Source organism: Manacus candei, unplaced genomic scaffold (genome assembly GCF_025592945.1).
Source record: "Manacus candei isolate 608988 ecotype Guabito, Panama unplaced genomic scaffold, ASM2559294v1 h1tg000056l, whole genome shotgun sequence".
NCBI lineage: Eukaryota > Metazoa > Chordata > Aves > Passeriformes > Pipridae > Manacus > Manacus candei.
The window spans coordinates 10,727,252-10,746,382 of NW_026138104.1; the positions used below are offsets into that span (position 1 = coordinate 10,727,252).

Consider the following 19,131-nt stretch of genomic DNA (forward strand, 5'->3'; position numbering starts at 1 on the left):
CTACTTTTCTCCTGTTTGCCTTTCTGGACAAAGAATATCTGTATCAAGAAATTCTGAGGCTTACTGAAGTGCACATTTGTTCCTCTAGTTCAAATGATAGCTTTTGGAATACAATTAAACAAACCCCAACAAAACAGAAGCAAGGAAAAAAGGTATTTCATACCTCTAAAATATTTAAACGTCAACTAGCCATTTACTAAATTATAAAGCTGCTTTCTGTAAGTATGCTGCTGTGTTGTGGACAGTATTTTCATAGCAGTATGAGTACTATTGACAAAATATTTGCACACAAAAGAGAAAACAACTGAAAAATTAATCCCATTCTCACAGTCCAAGTAGTCAACCACACTGAGCTTGTGTATGCCCTTATATCTTAATAGCTTCTCACAAGAGTGTAGAAAGGAACCACAACAGAAGAGAAACACACTTAGATTAATAGCAATCTTCATTTGCACGGATGTTAACGACTGCAGTAAAGCATTTTGCTTCACTCTGTCATTCAGTAGAAGCTCTTGTGGTATTGACCGAAGCAGCAATGCTTAGGTTGTGGTTCTCAAACCTATGTAAACTTCTCTAAATTACTTTTGAGCCCTAGTAGACAGTCTATAGAGCTCCAAAGAGAGCTGCATGATGAATATGTGTAGCTCATCACTTAAGCCAGTCCTTGTTTTAAGTGGGCTATTTTTCTTCAAAGTCATCAATGGACTGTTCTCAGCAGAGCCTGTCTGAGGTATATCTGTGCCTTGGGCAAAGACATTTTTGGTGTCTAGTTTATTAATGCAAAATCATATATTTCTATTCTGAGATCTCTTCTGCTCTAAATCCACCTATTATCTCCTTCAAACCATGGTCCTGTTTCTGCAATATTTGCAATGTGCCCTTGGCATGTAGCTACACAGAAACAAAATGTCAGTTCTGAAGCATTCCTGAATGCCTACCATTCCCCTCTTGAACCAGCAAAACACTTACACCACTGTTTAACTTCAGTCCCGTAAGTGTCCTTGGTGAATTCTTTTTGAAGTCAATCTGACTGCTCACATGCTTCAAAGATAAGCACATATTTTGCAGAATCAAGACGCAAATACTCAGCACTTGCCAGCTTCAATCCACTAAAAGGACAACCAGGTAGGCTGAGGATTCTGTGATTGTGACAGAGCATTTCAGGATTAACGTCTTTTTGAATGACTGTTACAGTTGCTGTCAAATTGTCTAACAGAAAATTGTTTTCCATCAGTAAAACGGCAATTACGTAGAAGCAAAATCTAAATGGAAGCATACTGACTTTGACATATCCTTTTAAACATCACTGTGAAAATTTGTTTAAGAGAACATTTCTCTTCTTTATTTTTTCCCTTTTTTTTTCCACAATTGTATAAACCAGCAAATTCATTTCCTGCTGATCTCTAGTGACTGTAGCTGATCAGATTCTACAATGAAAACATTTTCCACTTATGCTGGGATTCCTCTGCTTTAACTCAGGTATCTTAAGTTTACATCTGACTTAGTGATTCATAGCTCCCAATACAGTCCGTGAGACAAGAACCTCCAGAGGTCCATTAACTGTGTCCTAAAGTAGATGTCTGAGACAGATCAGAGTGGGATGCTGTTCCTGTCATTAAACAGAGCAGGCAAGGGAACACCCTTTGAACCTGCGGTCAGTGGCCAGGGACTGTTCCTGGGACCAGACTGTGATGCACCTTGCCCCTATGGAGCTCTTCCCTCTCAAACTGGATGGCTGTGTCCAACATGCCTGTTGGGAATAACCTCTGGCTTTCCCTGTCCTCCCAGCCATGCTTAGGAATTTCCTGGGAAAGTGCAAACTGATGTGTGCTAAAACGGTGCAAGGGAGTATGCCAGCAATTAAGAAGTGCACACAACCATGCCTTGTGCCTTTTTCAGTTGTGTAGATGCAGCTTCAGAATATTTTTGATGGACTGAAGGGAAATGGACAAATAGCTGAAAGACTTACCTTGGGTAAAGACTCCCTTCACCAAAGACAACCATTCTGTCTAATTTTCCATAGTGTAGAAATTTACTACTTCCATGTGGATGTAAATTAGATTTATTATGCCTTCCTTTCTCCTTTCCCTCCCCCCCCCCCCCAAGATTATCCAGATGCTCTGGTTTTGATATCTAGAAACCTAATTTCTATCTTCAGTTTATGGCCAGGCTGTACCAGTGGTTTCCTGTGTCAGCTTTGCTCTTCAGTTCAAATAGTTCTTCCCCCTCCCAGGAATTTGTCCTGTGATGCATTTATAGAGAAGCAATCACGTTCTCTCTTCCTTTGTAGCCTTAAGTTAAACAGGGGAGACTGACTATTTGCTAAAGATTGTCCTACGGTGAAATGACGCAGCAAACACTTCCTTGCAACTGCAGCAACCTCCAACAGTTTGGATCAAAGAAAACACTTTTTTCACAACCCACGAATTCAGTTGAATATTTACAAACACGTAAACACCCTTTCTGGACGTCAGGATCATTTTGGGTTTAGACAGTTTGTGAGGGAATTGGAAGGCTGATAATGGCTGTTTTTAATTGCTCTTCAGTACTGCTCAGCCACTTTCTTGAACCAGGAAATTACCACTTTGAAACTCTCTACAATAATGCATTTCTTTTTGGTTATATTACACATAAATTGATTGATTGGATCATCTTTTCATATGTCAGTTTAAATGCAAGTTCTGCAGGAATTCAGTTTGAACAGATTTGGCCTATATACAAGTAAACTCATTATTAAATGTTCCAGATATCATTATTGCAGTTTTACAATATTGTCTTCCTCACTGAGATATTAAATACTAAATAGTCTTTTAGCTATATTATGGGTCTTTCTTCACTATTTATTGGAGTGGATTGAAAAGAGCCATGATAAACCCATTAACCATAAAACAAAGAGGAAAAAATCCCAAATATACATTAAAAATATATAACTATTTACTGCAGCATCAATGAAAGCTTTAAGCAAAATTATATTGGGAATTTATCTAGGAAAACAAGCAAGTTTAAATGTATTTTTATAATATATTCCTTAAGTTACATGTTTTCATTTAGATAAAATATTAATGTAGGATTAGCAGTTTGTAAAAACTGCCGCTGCTGCTCATGAAAGAAAAAAATCTATTAATAAGAATTATCATACCAGTGGAAAACTGAAATAGTTGTAATTAGTGCCCAACACAAACAACATAAATCTTCAATCTCTGAATTTTGCTACAAATTACAAAATTAAGAAGAGAAAGGACAGCTCCAAGATGTTTCTCTTCATCAGCTTATGCCATATGTAGAACCAGTGAAAAAGGCACCACAAATAATCAGTTTTACATAGCTGCTTGTACAGTTCATATAGGCATTTGGGCACCCTAAAAGTTGGTCATTCAGCTTGAACAGTCCCTTTTAGGCTGGAGCTGCAGCCTACAGCGCTGGGTCCTTGGAGAACTGGTACACAGCTTCCTAACCTACAGGAGACTTGAATCTTGAGGACCCAGTGCTGTACATGAAAAACACAGAGAATCATGCAGCTACTTTGTTCGTCAGTCTCAGTGTAAAACAGGGTTATGAGACTGGGCAGAGGGTGAAATGAGGGCTCTGGCTCTCTAGGCTTAGCTGATATCTAGCTATGCACTTAGTGAATGTGCATAAGGTCAAGTGTGGTCAACAACTAAGTGGAAAATTACTGAGATGGCAGAGACGTTCCAGAAGGGTACCCAGCACACCCACCCTGACACATGTGCCCAGCTAATCAGAGATTATAAATTAACAAATTAAGATAAAACCTTTGGATTTGCTTATACTGCTGGAAGAGAGAGCACTGTAATGGAGGAACCCTGCAGTGCCCAGTCGCCGAAGCAACCTGAATGAATAACTCAGTGACTGCTTACTGACCTGGTTAATCATTTCGTCACCATGATTTCAATTGTATGGACACCACGCTTTCTCTGGCAAAGAAATTCTCTGCTTTGACAGTTGGTCTGTAACGCAGTTCCTCCACAAGTCAGAGGATCAGTACCTGAAGTCCAATTTCTGCAATTTGTTGGAAATGTCTGGACTATACTCATGTGTTAGCTGTGAAAATTTGGGGACCCATTCGAAGGCTTATATTTACTTTGTTTTAGTGTAGGAGGTTCATCGCATATACTGACTGAACACAGAGATTTCCACCAAGCCAACTGTTCAAGATTGAGCATATTTCATTAAAAAAAAAAAAATCATTCACACTGTGATACGTTTTACCGAATGAATTTACAGAACATTTTCCCAATTTCTCTTTAATTCAACTCCCTTCACATAAATCAAGCAAGGACCTTTCTAGTATGACATCTAAAAAAATGGGAATATGCCTTGCAGCCCACCACATAGTAATGGTTATGCATATCACAATCCATTTTTCTCTTACCATCGGGGAATCCATCCCAGATTTCCAATCGGTCATAGCGACAGAATGCTCCCCCTGGAGTATTTGAGTCAGGTTCTAGCTCAAAGCTTTCAAATTCCAGTATAATCTCTGACATCTTTGGTGCAAAGATAATATAAGTGCATTCAAGGCTGTTGGGATATTTTTCAGGGAATCCAGGGGACTTTATCACTCCACTTGAGGAAGTAAAGTTTCTGGAACATTCAGGTCCTGTAGGAGAAGGAGAAAAATCAACTGGGTTAACACTATGTTACAAAGCAAAGTAGTTAGCTGGGAAACAAATTAGGTTGTATTGTCTCTCCAGCAGCAAAGGTGGTTTTTCAATGAAACACCTCATTTTAATCGCTGCATTAATCATTCATCCAGCTTGTTCCTATTATTGACAGTCAGGTTTTAAAGCCCAATTCGTATATACTGTCTGATCTTCAATTTTCAATTTGTATGGAACAATATGAAAACTTGTACCAGCTCTAGAAAAAATTATGACAAATACAAAGTCATGTGGGAACAATGAAAGTGTAAGCTGCAGAAATCTCGACAGAGCCCTAGAGAAATAATTATAGTCCCTTCAAGCTCAAATCTTTAAATCTTATGGCTGACAGGCTTTTATTGGTGAAATAGAATTTTTCACAAAAAGCGGGTGGGTGAATTCAGTAGAGGGAGTAGTGGTTTCAGATTCCTGGAGCACTGACTCAGTACCTCTGCCAGATGTGACCTATGCCTTCCTGACAAACTAAATGTGAAAGGTAATTCGTACATGTACAGAGGGTGAGTGACTCATTCTGAGTGGTGTTGACACAGGTGCACCAGTAAAATGTTGCTGCTAGTGCTGGCATGATAAACTGTGTGATTACAGGCAGTCTTGCTAGAAGTCACCTAATGTCAATGTTGACACACCAGCTTTCCCTGATATCCCCCCAGCATGGCATAATGGGATGCTCCAAACAGCGCTCTTGGTGGAGCAGGAAAGTGGCAGTAAAGATGTAAGGGTATAAAAGGCCAGGTCACTGGATTTGTCTTTGTGAATATCACATTTCTCCTTTATTTAGGTCCCTCAGGAATCCTCTCTGTGGATCCCACACCTGCAGGTGTGCTCAGAAGTCAGCTGCAGGCATTGCCCACAAGGTCAGCACAGGTACCCCTCTCTGCCTTTTGACACTCCATATTTAATGGAGAGTGATTTACAGGACTTGGAGCATTGGTGAATAGCAGCTGACCTGGGGAGTCCAAGTAGGATAACTCAGATGAAGGTCTTCAGACACGGAGTAGAGGAAGGACACGGAGAGCACAGTTTGCTTGCAACAGAAAGGTCTGTGCTGGAGGATGATGTGTGTGAGGTTTTAATTTGGATGAGGATGCCTAGAAATTGTAGTCAGGAGCCTTAGAGGATTTCCAATGCTTAACACAGATCATTGAAGGAAAACAGTCTGGCTTGTTGCATATATGAATACTCTTATTTCACTGTAGAAAATGTTTTCCTTGTGAATGTGCCAAAAATATTACCCCCCACAGATTTGGCCACCTCCCAGCTAAATTCAGCATGCAAGAGAGGGGTCTGAATGAATTTAGTCAGTTCAGGTATTTTTGTCCTTCAGTAGATACTGATAGGAAATGCTTGAGCTATCACATCAATATTCAGAACACTTCATGGCATATTTTGGAAGATGTGGATACTGATGCCCATGTAACCTGACCCATTCCAATTTGGGAAATTACATTTTGCCTATAATTAAATCACCCCCTTACACATTAGTCGGATATTTCTCTTCTCTCCCTGTCATTCCCTTGTCTCCTTGTCATGTATGGGAGGGTTATATTCTGGTGTTGCTCCTCACTCCCACCAGTAGCTGCTGTTCCAGGATAAAATAACTTTGCTATGCCATTCATAGTATAAAGTGCTCTGTACTCCTCTTGGAATCCAATAAAAGATGCAATATAAAATGTAAGCCAGGATCATTATTGCTTTATTAAATACAGCCAGATCCTGGCTCTGAAGAGTGCACAATCGTCAGGCTCCTTACAGTCACATGTGGTATCTCAGTACCAGCTTGCTTTATTTTAAACATGTTTGAGTCAATCTGGTGCAAGAAACAGAAACTGTTTTCACAAGAGCTGCCTCACTAAAATGCCCTCCACAGATTTTGACCCTTTATTGACACTGTGAAACAGGAATTAAATCAACACTAAGGCTACGAGAAACTCTGCGGGGCAATCTGCATGGAAAACTGGCAGAAGAGGTTCCAGCAGAGGCCTGACAAAATCGATACTTCTGAAGTGGAGAAACTACATGTGTGTAAGAGATATGAGCTGAAAGAAAGAGAGGAGGCAACTGAGAGAGCAAAGAAAGAGATGACACTGGGGCTAATTTCATCTGCTATCTGGGGGTGTCACCGAGCCAGAAAATCATTTGCCTTCTTGGTTGACACTTACTTTTCTTTCAGTTTACACCATAAATTTAGTTGACTAAAGTTAGGAATGTTGAATGTGAACCATGTGGATTCTTTTCTAGTGAATAAGTCACTCATCCATCCTACGACAGCCTGTCTGCTGAAGCCAAAATTATGCTATTTCACATGGGCTAAACATTGGGCCAAATGGCTTTCATCTCTTAATCCTGCATTCAACTTCTTCAGTGTCTTTCTGGTAAAGGAGCTGAATGAGAAGTAAAGGCAGCTCCTGTTCTGAAAGCCCATACTTCCTTTATCATGGTCATTATGTGTGCTGGTCTCTCCTTACAATTTCCATGGTGTGCCACATTTTAAGCTTCCAGCTTAGAACACAGGTAGCATAATGCAGTTTTTCCTTTTCAAAGACTAGAACTACTCTCATATGAATAATGGGAAAAAATATACTGTGTGCAGGAATGAAGCTCAGCCTTCAGCTCAGCACCACAGGACCCTTGGCTTGGGATCATGCTTCTCATACCTGGGAAATGACAAGTTGTGAATACGCTAAACAAACATACTTGTCTAGTGTGAGCAGCTGAGCTTCACCTGCGCAACAGGGTGAACCGGTCAGCTCCACTTGGTACAGATATTAAAATGCAAAATTGGAATAGCATATATGCATCTATTCAGAACTTAAAAAGGGCTGTGTTCCCACAGCAACGATAACCTGTATCCTTTGTGTACACATGGCATTTTCTAACACTGTGTGGTGATAACTTTCCTGCCTTAATATACAGTTCGAGATGAATGAACTTGAGCTAAAGTTGCTCTGGGAGCCGTAATTTCGAGTTTCCTGACTTCCGTGTGTGTAAAATCACATTCATAATGCCATCTTAACACTCTAAATGTGTATCTTTGAGAGATGTAAATGACCATACAAGGAAATAAATAGTGTTCCTGTCAGAGCTCTGAGTTGCCACTACACTATTAGGAAATAAATAAAACCTTTTTTTCTTGAAAATGCTCAGTTACTAAAATAGATTGTTTCACAGGTCATTCTTTCACTTCATTTTGTGTTTCAGCCTTCTTCTTTATGAAAGATGGTAGTGCATATATAAGCACTGAGAAACATCAGAACACAGCTTCAAGAGTTTACCTCCTAAGGACACCAAAACAAATAGAGATATTTTTTCAGGAAAGCTTGGTGTCATTTGGATGCTGAATTCTTTCAAAAAATGTGACCCTGAAGGTCAGCAAAAGAATTTCTGGGAGTCAAGAGTGGATTTGCAGACAGGGAAGATGGTGAACAAGAGGTCTGTGGCCCCAATTAGCACTGTACAGAGAAGCAATAGCAATAGAAAAGAGACTTCACTACTGAGCTTCTCCTCATTAAGAGTACAGCTACCATCAAGTGTGTGTACTGAACACAGCTGAAAATCTGGCTCTGGTTTAGGTGCATAAAAGGGATTTGAACTGGTTCTGGAAATGGGGCATAGACTGGGAGTGATGTGCACTGGAAATTTTGAGTTCTGAGCTGCTTTTGTGACTATTACCCTAAACATTGATGTTAAAGTCAATTTTTTTTCTATAAAATTAATCTTAATTAAGAGTTTCGGTCCTGTGTTCTCAAGGAATGGAATACCTGAATTAGTAATCCAGCTATTAATCCAGCTATAGGGAAGATATATGCTAAAAAAATGACCTTACAGACCTTCTAGCTATCAACTCAGAAAGTGATATAAAAGAGGGAGTGCCTATATTTCTAGTTAATCTTTCACTCTGTTTCTCTGCGCTTTCTCTGTGGCCCATACAGCTAATTGTGTTCACTAGCACAGAACTCCTGGCATGAGCATCTAGCAGGTCATGCCTGTGAGCAGTGTGAGCTTCATCTCTCCTTTACCTCCCAAACATGATTTGTGAAAGCAACAGCATCATCTGCTGCCCATGTGTACTCTGGTCCTTTCCAAGCCCAGAACCATCTCTTGGGAATGCAGAGCAAAACACTAACCAAAATAAGTCAGGGACTCAGAAGGTTACAGTGCTGTGAAGGCAGTAACATTGTAAACCATACAGTAATTATTATTTAAAAAAAAAAAAAAGAAAAAGGCTAATGGTTTTAAGATGGATGAAACAAACAGCTGATGAAAACTATCATATTTCACACAGAGGAGTCAACCCTCAGATGCAGCTGACCCATTGGATTCGTAATGATTTACACCCGTTGAATACATGCCCCGCCTTGGAATGACTAGGGGAGTAGAGATTTTCTCTTTCAAGCATTTTCATGCATTCCCCCCATTCCAAAGAATTATAGTGAACTTTCTGATGCAACTAAAAATCACAGGTTATGAACTATGTAACAACGAATTTTTTCTCACCTCTTTTGAAAACTTCATAGCGGATAGAAAATCCTGCTCCATGTGTCTCATAGTCGGAAACAAATTTAATAAAAAGATACGGTCCCGAAGACACTAAAGGAGGGGGAGCAATCTTTCCACAGTACTTTCCCCATAAGCGTCCTTCAGCATTATCTCCATCAATCACTTCAACATAATCATACCTGGTAGATAAATGGAAGGAAGAAACTTTTAACTTCCAGGAAAGAAGGAGACCTAATTAATTTAGAAACCATAACACAACATAGATAATCAAGAAAAATGCTAGCTTGCTTGGAAAATGCATTATGCTGAAAGATGTAAGCAAAATGAAATAATTAAAATGGACTACATTATGTCTGTAGACATCATCTGGCAACATGGAACTATTAGGAAGAATGGTGTCCATTATGCTTGCAGACAATGTCAGCTAAAGTAACCAATTAACAAAAAAAAAAAAAAAAGGAAATCTCATGAGCACAATTCTGTATTATTAAATTGTGTTCCTTTGTCTGTGTAGTGTTGTTATCAATACATAATGCATAGCATTCTTTTCAAACTGTGAAGTTCTGTTATGAATTCAAAAATGTCTTTTTGGCTGGAGCTCTTTATGAACAATACTTTGATTTCCATATGCTGTCCTCCAAACATATGTCCACAGAATAATAAATAAATCCCTAAACATTAGATTTTGTTCAAAACTCTGCCATGTTGTAGATCAGTGGTAGAAAAATCTGTTATTTTCCTTGTTATCTGGACAAATAGTTTGTAGCAAATCACAAAATCCACAAGTCAGTTACACCACTTGGCTTTTCTCAGACAAAAATTGTTTCAATGCAAATCACCTTTGCTTAGGTATTTGAATCAAAAGTGCACGTTATAATATTCATGCTTGTACAGCATGTGATTACTAGACAGACTGGGCTGAATCCTCCCTGGTCGCTTCCTTCATTCCTAAGGACTGTATAAGGAAAAGCATAAAATAATACGATAATGATTGGTAGGAAAAATTAGCCTGTGAGCAATACGTTAGGGTTCCTCTGTCACCAGAGATGTGGAGTCTGGTCTGACAGATTTGGTTTCCAAGGACTGAGGAGAGCGAGCCCAGCAGGTTGGTGGTGCTGAACCAGCCAAGGGAACACAAACAAGAATGAAAGTCACAGGAGGCAGAAGCTGCAGGTGCAGAGACAGGTCTGTTCTTAAGTTTTATCAGCAGATGATTTCACTTGACCCCAGACAGGAAGGAGGAGCAGACTCAATCTGTAGAATCAGTTTAATCTTCTCCTAGAGGGTGATGGCATTTGGATCCTAGGTTGTGCTCTGGGTCTCTTTCAGATGGCGGCAAAAGGCTTTTCCCTGCCCCTGCGTCTCTGTGTCTCAGCCACACTGCCCTTGCAGTTAACAAGTTGCTGTTAGCCAGACAATCTCATTTACTTTTCATTATCTTACTGCGACTGACGTTAAAATGTTGCCATTAATTTGTTTAGACCTTTATATTCTACTGTTAAGCTCACTGAAATGTTCCAAGCATATTAATATACAAGGAAGAGCTAAAAATGACAGGACAATAAAGTGTGTCTGACATTCTTAAAGAGATCAAAGGAAAAAAATGTCTTCATGATGACCAATGTCATTTTTAACAACTCTGCTCCAAACCATCCAGGGCACATTACTTATGTTTACACGAAGTCCCATGAGACAGCTGCAAAGATGATATCACTAGTTAAAGTGGACGGCTTAAGGCTCCTTAAATTAAAAATGACATTACCTCATCAGTTAAAATTGTGTGCCAGCTTTGGTGTATATCAAGTAGAAAATAAAGCTGACACTGATGGAACTGTAAGCATTAACATATGTGAAATATTGTGTTAACTGCATTTCCTCTTATGTATTTGATTTTTCTAGTAGCAATTGCTCAGCTCACTGGCTTCACTGCCCCAGCGCAGAATGGTGGAAATACGAAGCGGAAATATGCTTTTCTGAGATAATTTCACAGATACTTTAAGTAGCCTACAGTTTTAAAAATTAGACTTCTTTCTATAATGTCTTTATGATATATGTAAAACAAGATTTGAAAGTTAGGAGGAGAGTTGTAAAGAGATCTCAGAATTGTTGGTTTTTGGTTTTTTGGTTTTTTTTCTCCTTCCCAGAAATATCTTTAAGAATGCCCCTAGGTTCCCTGCAAAGCCTATTGGAAGTACTGAGGGATACACACTAGTAATTTTTAGAGTTTACGAAAAAAATGTATGTTGAGAATTTTAAACAAGACAAACTTTCTCCAAACAATAAACTCCTTGTTAAAGAGAAAGAGTAACTGCATAAACCCATAGCATCTGAGTGACAGTCTTTGCTCTTCTCCCCATGATGACATTATTGCACCAGTTTCCTAGGTGCCATTCGTTGCTCAAGCCTCAACAGTAGATAAATTTTCAAATGGTATGAAAAGATGCTAAGCAAATTTTACATTCTTTTTTCCTTCATGTATAAAGAAGACAAAAAATTCTAAAGACTTGAATTCAGTGTTTTTATTCTTCTACACTTTAATAAAAAACAACCTTAGATAGTCTTACTAAGTCTTCCATATACAGCCAAAAAATAACTAACCTGTAAGTACCGATTTTGCTATTATATGAAGTAAATTAGGCAAAAAACCCCATTCAAATTAAATTCTATCACTCTCCTAGGTTTCCTCCTTTATAGCAATAGCCTGCCCACACTTTCCATTGTCCCTTATAGTGACAGAATTGTAATTTATGGTGCTCTTTCTGGCTGCTGTGCATTTGTAAATGACACAATTTGGTTACTAAAAGGCTGTCTTCTAATGGATTTTGCAAGTTATAGGTCATGCGACCCTGTGGAAGATTGAGGATTTTTTCAATTTTTTTCTTTTGCTTTGAAAAATTACTGACAGACAGAAATTTAGCTGTGAGACAATAGGTAAGAAGTACATTTTGAAAAGAGGAAGCTTTAAAGATGAACCCCACGACCTTTATGTTACAAGGATCATGTTTTTCACTTGGCAGCTAGCACATGCATTTTGATTCTTCCACACTGGTGGCAACATATGATATCTGGGTTGCAGCAAATGAGTATCTATATTATTTTTTTCTTAGGGAAATGAAATTACTCTGGATTTTACTAGTTTATACTTGGAAACCAATGTCCCACTCTCATTTTTGCACTTTTCAAAAATCCTGCCGGAGACCATAGCATCTCACAAACAACTGGTCTGGTAAAAAGGAGAAAGTACAGTCACAACTTGGAAATGGAGTTGCTGCCAAGGAAGCTCAGAAAGCAGCTTGCATCTCCCTCTGGACTTGGTAGCAGTTCTTCTTCATAAGTTTGTCGGAAGATGCTGTGCCAGGGATGCAGTTGGCTCATTGGCACCTTTGTGAGAAGACTGAATGCGTCACCTCTGCAGCGCCCAGACAGACTCGGCAAACAGCCCAGAAAACGGAGTTTGCAAATTTGGATTTCCCATTTGGCAATTCTTCACTCAGTTACTGCTGTCAATGGCGTGGCAAATATTTCTTGTAATTTTATAGTCCTTTGGGGCTTATGGTACAGAGATGTAAATATAAACATGGTGCTAACCATGAAGTGTAGTTTCAGGTGAAAGAGTAGAGCAAAAGTTTGTGTATGAAAACAGGAGATGCCTGCCCAGAAGAGGGGACAATTAGCGGACACATTCATGAAGCCTCTATGCCACAATACCAAAACTATTCTCTTTTTGCTTGTCTGGGTCATTCCAGATATTCCACTTCTGTTTGCAGCCTCTGTGGTGTGCAAGGCCAGTGCGTGGCTTTCAGACGGGAGACTGTAGTGCAACAGCTTACACACACTTCCTGCTCCTCCCAGCTGGTGCCTGAACATACTGTTACTAGTTGGTCCTAATTTTGTGGTTCAGCAAAACAATATCTGGGACAGATTCCCAGTGTAAAAATGAGGGAATTTAGAACTACTCTACAAATTCTTTAGGGAATGGCGAAAAACTTGTTCTTTTTGGGACAGTGCAAGTTATGCTTTTGAGGAAAAGGCCAAGCAATACCTATAAAGTGAGCACTGAACAATGAAAAATATAAACAGTTGCTGAGTATAGATTTTGGTGAATCTTCAGTTCCAGTTTCTAGTAGGTGATAACAGTGCTTATGTCAGGGCTCAGTTTTCAACATGCCGATGACCCCTGAAATGGACCATAGCACGTTGTACTGAAGAAAGTGAAGTGAAAATGCTGGAAAGCCCCACCTGCTGCTGAAGCCAGCCACCCTGTCAAATTATGTTCTGCTTCTGCACATTTTCCTATTACTAGGGCAGCAATATCTTATGCCTTTTGCCTAAAAAAATTCCTTCCTAAGAAATAGGAAGAACTCATCTGAAATCTAAATATCTGCCATTTAACTTTATGAAGCAATCAGTGAAGCATATACAACTATAATTTACATCTGAGTATGCCACATTTTTCTGCAGTCTACTATGATCTATAGGGTCGTTATGAGTACTTCGGCTATTCACCTGTTAGAATAAAAAAAGTTTCCATGTCTCTGTTTCTTTTATCACTCTGATTCCATATCCACCAAGCTGCTAAATTTCTACCTGACACAAATTATCCATCCTGGTTAATTCTAGGACTATCTTTGGTTCTGAGAATTTTCTTCTTAGTATGTATCTTTCTTTTGCTTTTATTTTATAAGGATTTTTTTTATTCCTCTTAGGGCTCCATTTTAGCTGAACAGAAGGCATTGCAAAAGGAAATCTAAATAAAGAGTTTCAAGTTGTTCTGCACTGTGGCTTTGTGCCCCATTAGTTACTGAGGGCTAGAGGTGTGGGATTTACTGCAGTGCTTGTGGCATAAGGCAATCTGTATCCCACAGCTAAAAGCTTAAGAGCTACAGGCACTTGAGGGACACTACCCTTAATCCCAGTTTATTAGCAACAAGAAAAAGAAGTACATGTTGTTAAAAATAAAAAATTAAGCACAACCCCAGACAGGCTGATTTTGTGCCTGGAACCTCAGCATCTGTTGGGTTTCTCTCCATCTGAGCCTCCTCTATAGAGCCTGACTGCTCTCCAGGGCCTCTAGGAAGGTGACCCATCTAATTGGCATTGAGAAGCTGCCCCATTCTGTGCAGCTACATTCTACAGCCCTCCCTGTAGGGACTGTCAGTGCAGGTATCTGCACCAAGGGGATATAACTGCTCACACATGGGCCTCAAAACACACCTTGATAAAGGTGAAAGCAGCATGTGGCCCTTGGAGAATCCTGAGTGACTGCTGTGTCCGCAACAGGTCTAAGCAGGGCACAGGTACTCTCTGATCACCAGGTGACATGGGAACTGAAGGGTTTTTTTTCCTTTCCTAGCCCCTTTCCAGTGTGCCATGGGGTCCTGCATGGTGCATTCCTGCCTGGCTGCTTGCTGCTGTCACTCAATGCAGTCTTCCCAATGGAGATTCTTTTTTCCATCCTGCCAAGTCAATTGTTGGTGTGGGCGTGTTTTTAACAGGATGAGTGAAGTGACCTTTCTTTCTTTCTCTCTTTCTTGCTTTTCTTTCTTGCTTGCTTGCTTTTCTTTTTCTTTCTTTCATCTCTCTATCTCTCTCTTTCTCTCTCTACTCCCACCTGCCCCCTCCCCTTTTCTCCCTTTCTCCCTTTTTTCCTCAAATCCATGTATGGACACACATACAGTTGAATCAGGATCAGCCAGGCATTCCAAATTCTGTGAGAAAGGGGAGTTGGGAGCCAGTGCCCATGGCAGGAGACTTTTAAACTGGTTTTGCTTGTACTGGATTCATGGTGGGGATGAAACCTCCTGAGGGAGAGAACATATCATCTAAATCCTATGGCTCTCTAAATTGCTCTAAATTTAAATACACAATTTGCAATCAATTAATGATTTGTCATTTACTGTCAGTTTGGGGGGCCTTTGTTTCCATTGGTGTTTTGTGAGCTGGTGTTTTTATGGTCTTCACCCAGGGCCAAAATTCACTGAAGTTACTCATACAAAGGTCCTGTCAACCTAAAAGATTTCTGGGAATAAGGCCATTGGGATTTGGCCACTGTTCAGTAATTTACTAATGCCATTAACTGACAGTGGGTCTCCATTAAGAATGAACTACTGAGGGTCTATTTATTACAAGACAATGCTACAGTGAAAAAGAGAAAAGATGTAACAAAGACATTGATGAAGGTCTACAGTTACCCACTGTAACAGTTTGATTCCAGCTAATGTTAGCAACAGTTTTGTTATTACATTGGTTTCTGGAATCATTGGATGCATAGGGATTTGCCCTTTCATTTTGAAATTAAGCTTTTAATTCTCTGCTGAACAAAGGAGTCTGAAATGCAACATACCTTAACCACTAAAATTTCAAAGCCCAGAAAAAGAAATAAAAGAAATAAAAATAATAATTCCTATTCCTGGTTGTTTGGCTCATGCCTTTTGAATACCTGAAACTGGCAGAACTGAAGATCTGAACTAAATGAGCAAGACTGTATCTGCCCTTTTATCTATACAGTTCCACTGAGAACAGTAGACAGATATTCAGCTGCTGCAAATGAGATTAGCCCCTTTATGTCAATGGATCTAAGTCAGTTTGCACTGATATATGGCTAAAGAGGGTGCAAGTGGTGACAGAATATTTTACCTTGTATTTATAGTTCTATTCTATTTATACCAAATAAAACCTGGAAAATACTTCAACAGAAATGAGAACACCACGATTCACTTTTGGAATGTATGAAACAATGTCATGCAGAAAATGAAGAAGAATCAGAGCTTATGGATCAGGTTTTGTCATTTTAGTATTGCAATGTCCTAGGGGAAGAAAAAGCAAAATTCATCTGCTAAGGTCTTCAGCACTTCTATCTGCAAAAAGCATTTTATCAATGAAAAGATTTGATCTTGAAGTTAGGGCAAATTCCACTGATTTCACTGCTTGCCACATACTGTAATAAATTATAATATAATGATCCCAGTATATAAAAAAGAAAATCTCTTCTGGGAAGAAACATTCAATTTTAAACCTCTTCAGTGAGGAACTTCAGTTCATAACTTTCTGGCATGGAAAAATGCTATCTTTTCACGAAAAAGGTTTCTGTCTGTCAAATAAGACAAATTTACAAATGCTTGACTTCCACTTTAAGTGGGGGAAAAAGAAACACTTAGCAGTTTAAAGACTTCAGAGACCAAGGAGCTTTCTAGTGTCAAACTGGTGAAGTTTAGTATTTATAGGAAATTCACATGCCTCTAATTACTCTAAACTCAGTTCCCAAGTAAAATATGCCATCTGGAAGATATTAGAGTCATTTACAACTTGTTCACTTCCCTATTTCACTGCAAAATCTTACCTCTTGCCAACTTTCCAGTGTTCTTCACAAAATGAAATGCAGTCTAATTTTTACTGGTTGTTTGGTAGTTACTTTATCTACATTGAGACAGCTTAGTTGTCTCATTGGAAAAAATTACCTTTTTAAAAAACTAATTTTCTTATTACTCACTGTACCTCAGTTTCTTCCATGTGGACATTTCAAGTGTGAGGGTTATGCTTTGGCTTAATTTGGTATTTAGCCACTCATTTGACAAGGGTAGATTTGGAAAGATATTCTGGGCGATGAGAGGAAAAAAGATGGCACAAGCAGCCGTCCTGCATAAGAGTAGGCTCTTGCAAGCCAAAAAAAACATGTCCAAAAACTAGACTATATGGCTTTGTTTTTGTTTCTATGACCTCCCAAGAGATGCCCATCAATCAGAAAACTTCTCGTTAGTTGAGCAACTTCATCCAAGTATGCCAATCTGTTTATAAGTGAAGCTTTGCAACATTCCTCTGAGGTAAAGTTGTCATTCTCATTTTACATACGTGGAGACAGAAGAGAGAGACTGAGTGCCATCAGTCTTACAGAAATTTTGCAAACAGCAAAGAACAAAGCCTCGATAGCCAGATACTGTGTTTTAAATATAAGAGCTCCTCCTGAAATAATGGAAAGATTCCTAGCGGCTTCTGTGGGTTTCAAATAAAGCTTCTTAACAGAGGCTTGAAACTTGGAAGTTTTCCTGAGCCATAGAATGACTGAAAGAAGGGGCTGCAAAGTCTCACACAGAATCACAAATAGGTTTGTGTGATTTCTGTAGGAGAACTAGACTAAATTACTTGCATACAGAGACTCATGCATATATACACATTCTCACTGCTGTATACCTCTATATCCATTAAATATTTTTTTCAAGTGTCTAACTAGCTTAATGATTTGTGGTTGGATTAGTGCTGTTAGCATTCACTAAAAAGCCTGCCTAATTGGTAAGTTATAGAAGTGTCAGTTTTGCTTCCTCGAAGGCCTAAAGAACAGAGAAAGAGTTGTATCAAATGAAGTTCAGAATCGGTTGTGATTTCTTTTTCTTTCCATGGAAGTAGAAAAGGAATGCTTTAAAGTGATGGTAACCTTCTAGTACTCCATTTGGGAGTTTTGAACTGCTGATTAATTTGTAATTACCCTGTTGGGATCTATGTAGTATATTAATCATAACCTTAGGAACTTGACTTTTAAAAGTATTAGGTAGATGTTAGCTTTCCACAAAAACTGTGAAAGTTCAGAACATAAAATAAGTTCCACACTTCTAAAACTCAGATATTTGTCCCTTGTGGGCTGTCTACAACCTCTCTGACCAATACCTATAATTAATGAAACTAAAAGAGGCTAAAGGAAAAAGGAAATTGCAGACATACATATCAGCTCTAGAACAAAAGTTATGGCAGTTTTCTTCCATAGCAACCATGTCCTGAAGCTCTGTAAATGCAGTAAAATGACGGGCATTTTCATTTATTTCCAGTTAGAAACTATATTAAGAGAATATTAAGGATGCAGTGTTAGGCACTTGGAACTCAGTATTTCTCAGTGTTGTTCTCCTTCATGTGCCTTTTCCATCACATGGCCTTTGGGCAGACCTTTGGCCAAGTGAAAAATCCACTGTGGGATTAATGTTTTCACATACCTAGTCTGTACTGATATAAATGACTGCTCTGAGTCCTCCTTGCCTGAAAATGTGACATATGTAAATGAGTGGATTGATTTTTTGCTGAGAACGTATCTCAAACCCGTATATAGCTACATGACTAGGTATATGTACAAACAAGTGAGTTACTGGAAAAAATACAGCTTTGGTTTTGAAACTTTTGACTTGTCAGTGTTTCATTCTGTACATGTATTAGGGATTTTCTGTGGATTTTTAGTGGGGGAAGGAGAGGCAGACTCTCTTAAGCTATCACCAAGGAAAAATGAGTTTAAATTACATAAGGGAGATCAAAACTTTCAAGGCTTTTTTCTATTGAAAACAGAGTCCTAAAGTGTGTGAAATATGTGGCATTATGAAATATGTGGTATTATTAGGTAAATATTCTCTTAATGCCTAGAAGACCTTTGGCAGACCATTTTTAGCACTTAAAGATGAAAACCATCTCTCCTTACTTCTTTCATATATTACAAACTTGCAAAAACAAGGTGCCTGGCCACAGCATCTAAGACTGCTCTCTGGCACAGGAGGCACACAAAGCTGAATAAGAAACATTTGTAGTTCAGAGATCAACCCACTTACCACGTCTGCATGTCTCCTGTTATCTCAGCACAAAATCATTTGGTTGTGTACACTGCCACTTAAACAACCCTTAAGCAGCATGAGTAATCCTTATAGTTGGCAACTTTAAAGGAGCCCTGGCTTTGTGAAATCTAAACGGTATTTTCTAAGAACAGTGCAAGGAACATTTACTCAAGGATGGTGCTTTCAAATTCCAGCCTTCTGATACTAGTAAGTGTGGCTGAAAAGCTGTCTGAAAAAGTCCCATGGTTTCCTTTCTTTTGGAACTGGGACATGTGCATGCACGTATGTTTGCGTTTCTGTGTGTATATTTTTTATATTCTCTATGCAGCAAAAGACCTGAATAATTTCAGATGTTTCTTTCCAAAGTTCAT

General features: G+C 39.0%; 1 protein-coding gene across 4 annotated transcripts in view; it reads right to left on the reverse strand.

Annotated features, from left to right (window-relative positions):
• Positions 1-19,131, reverse strand: part of NRP1 (neuropilin 1) — a 112,905-nt gene that overhangs the window by 57,573 nt on the left and 36,201 nt on the right. For all 4 annotated transcript variants that reach the window (XM_051802327.1, XM_051802328.1, XM_051802326.1 and 1 more), the window contains exons 3-4: positions 9,177-9,358; positions 4,394-4,621 (exon numbers count right to left, since the gene is read on the reverse strand). In XM_051802327.1, the coding sequence (XP_051658287.1) occupies positions 4,394-4,621; positions 9,177-9,358 (410 nt within the window). The remainder of the gene's footprint in view (positions 1-4,393; positions 4,622-9,176; positions 9,359-19,131) is intronic.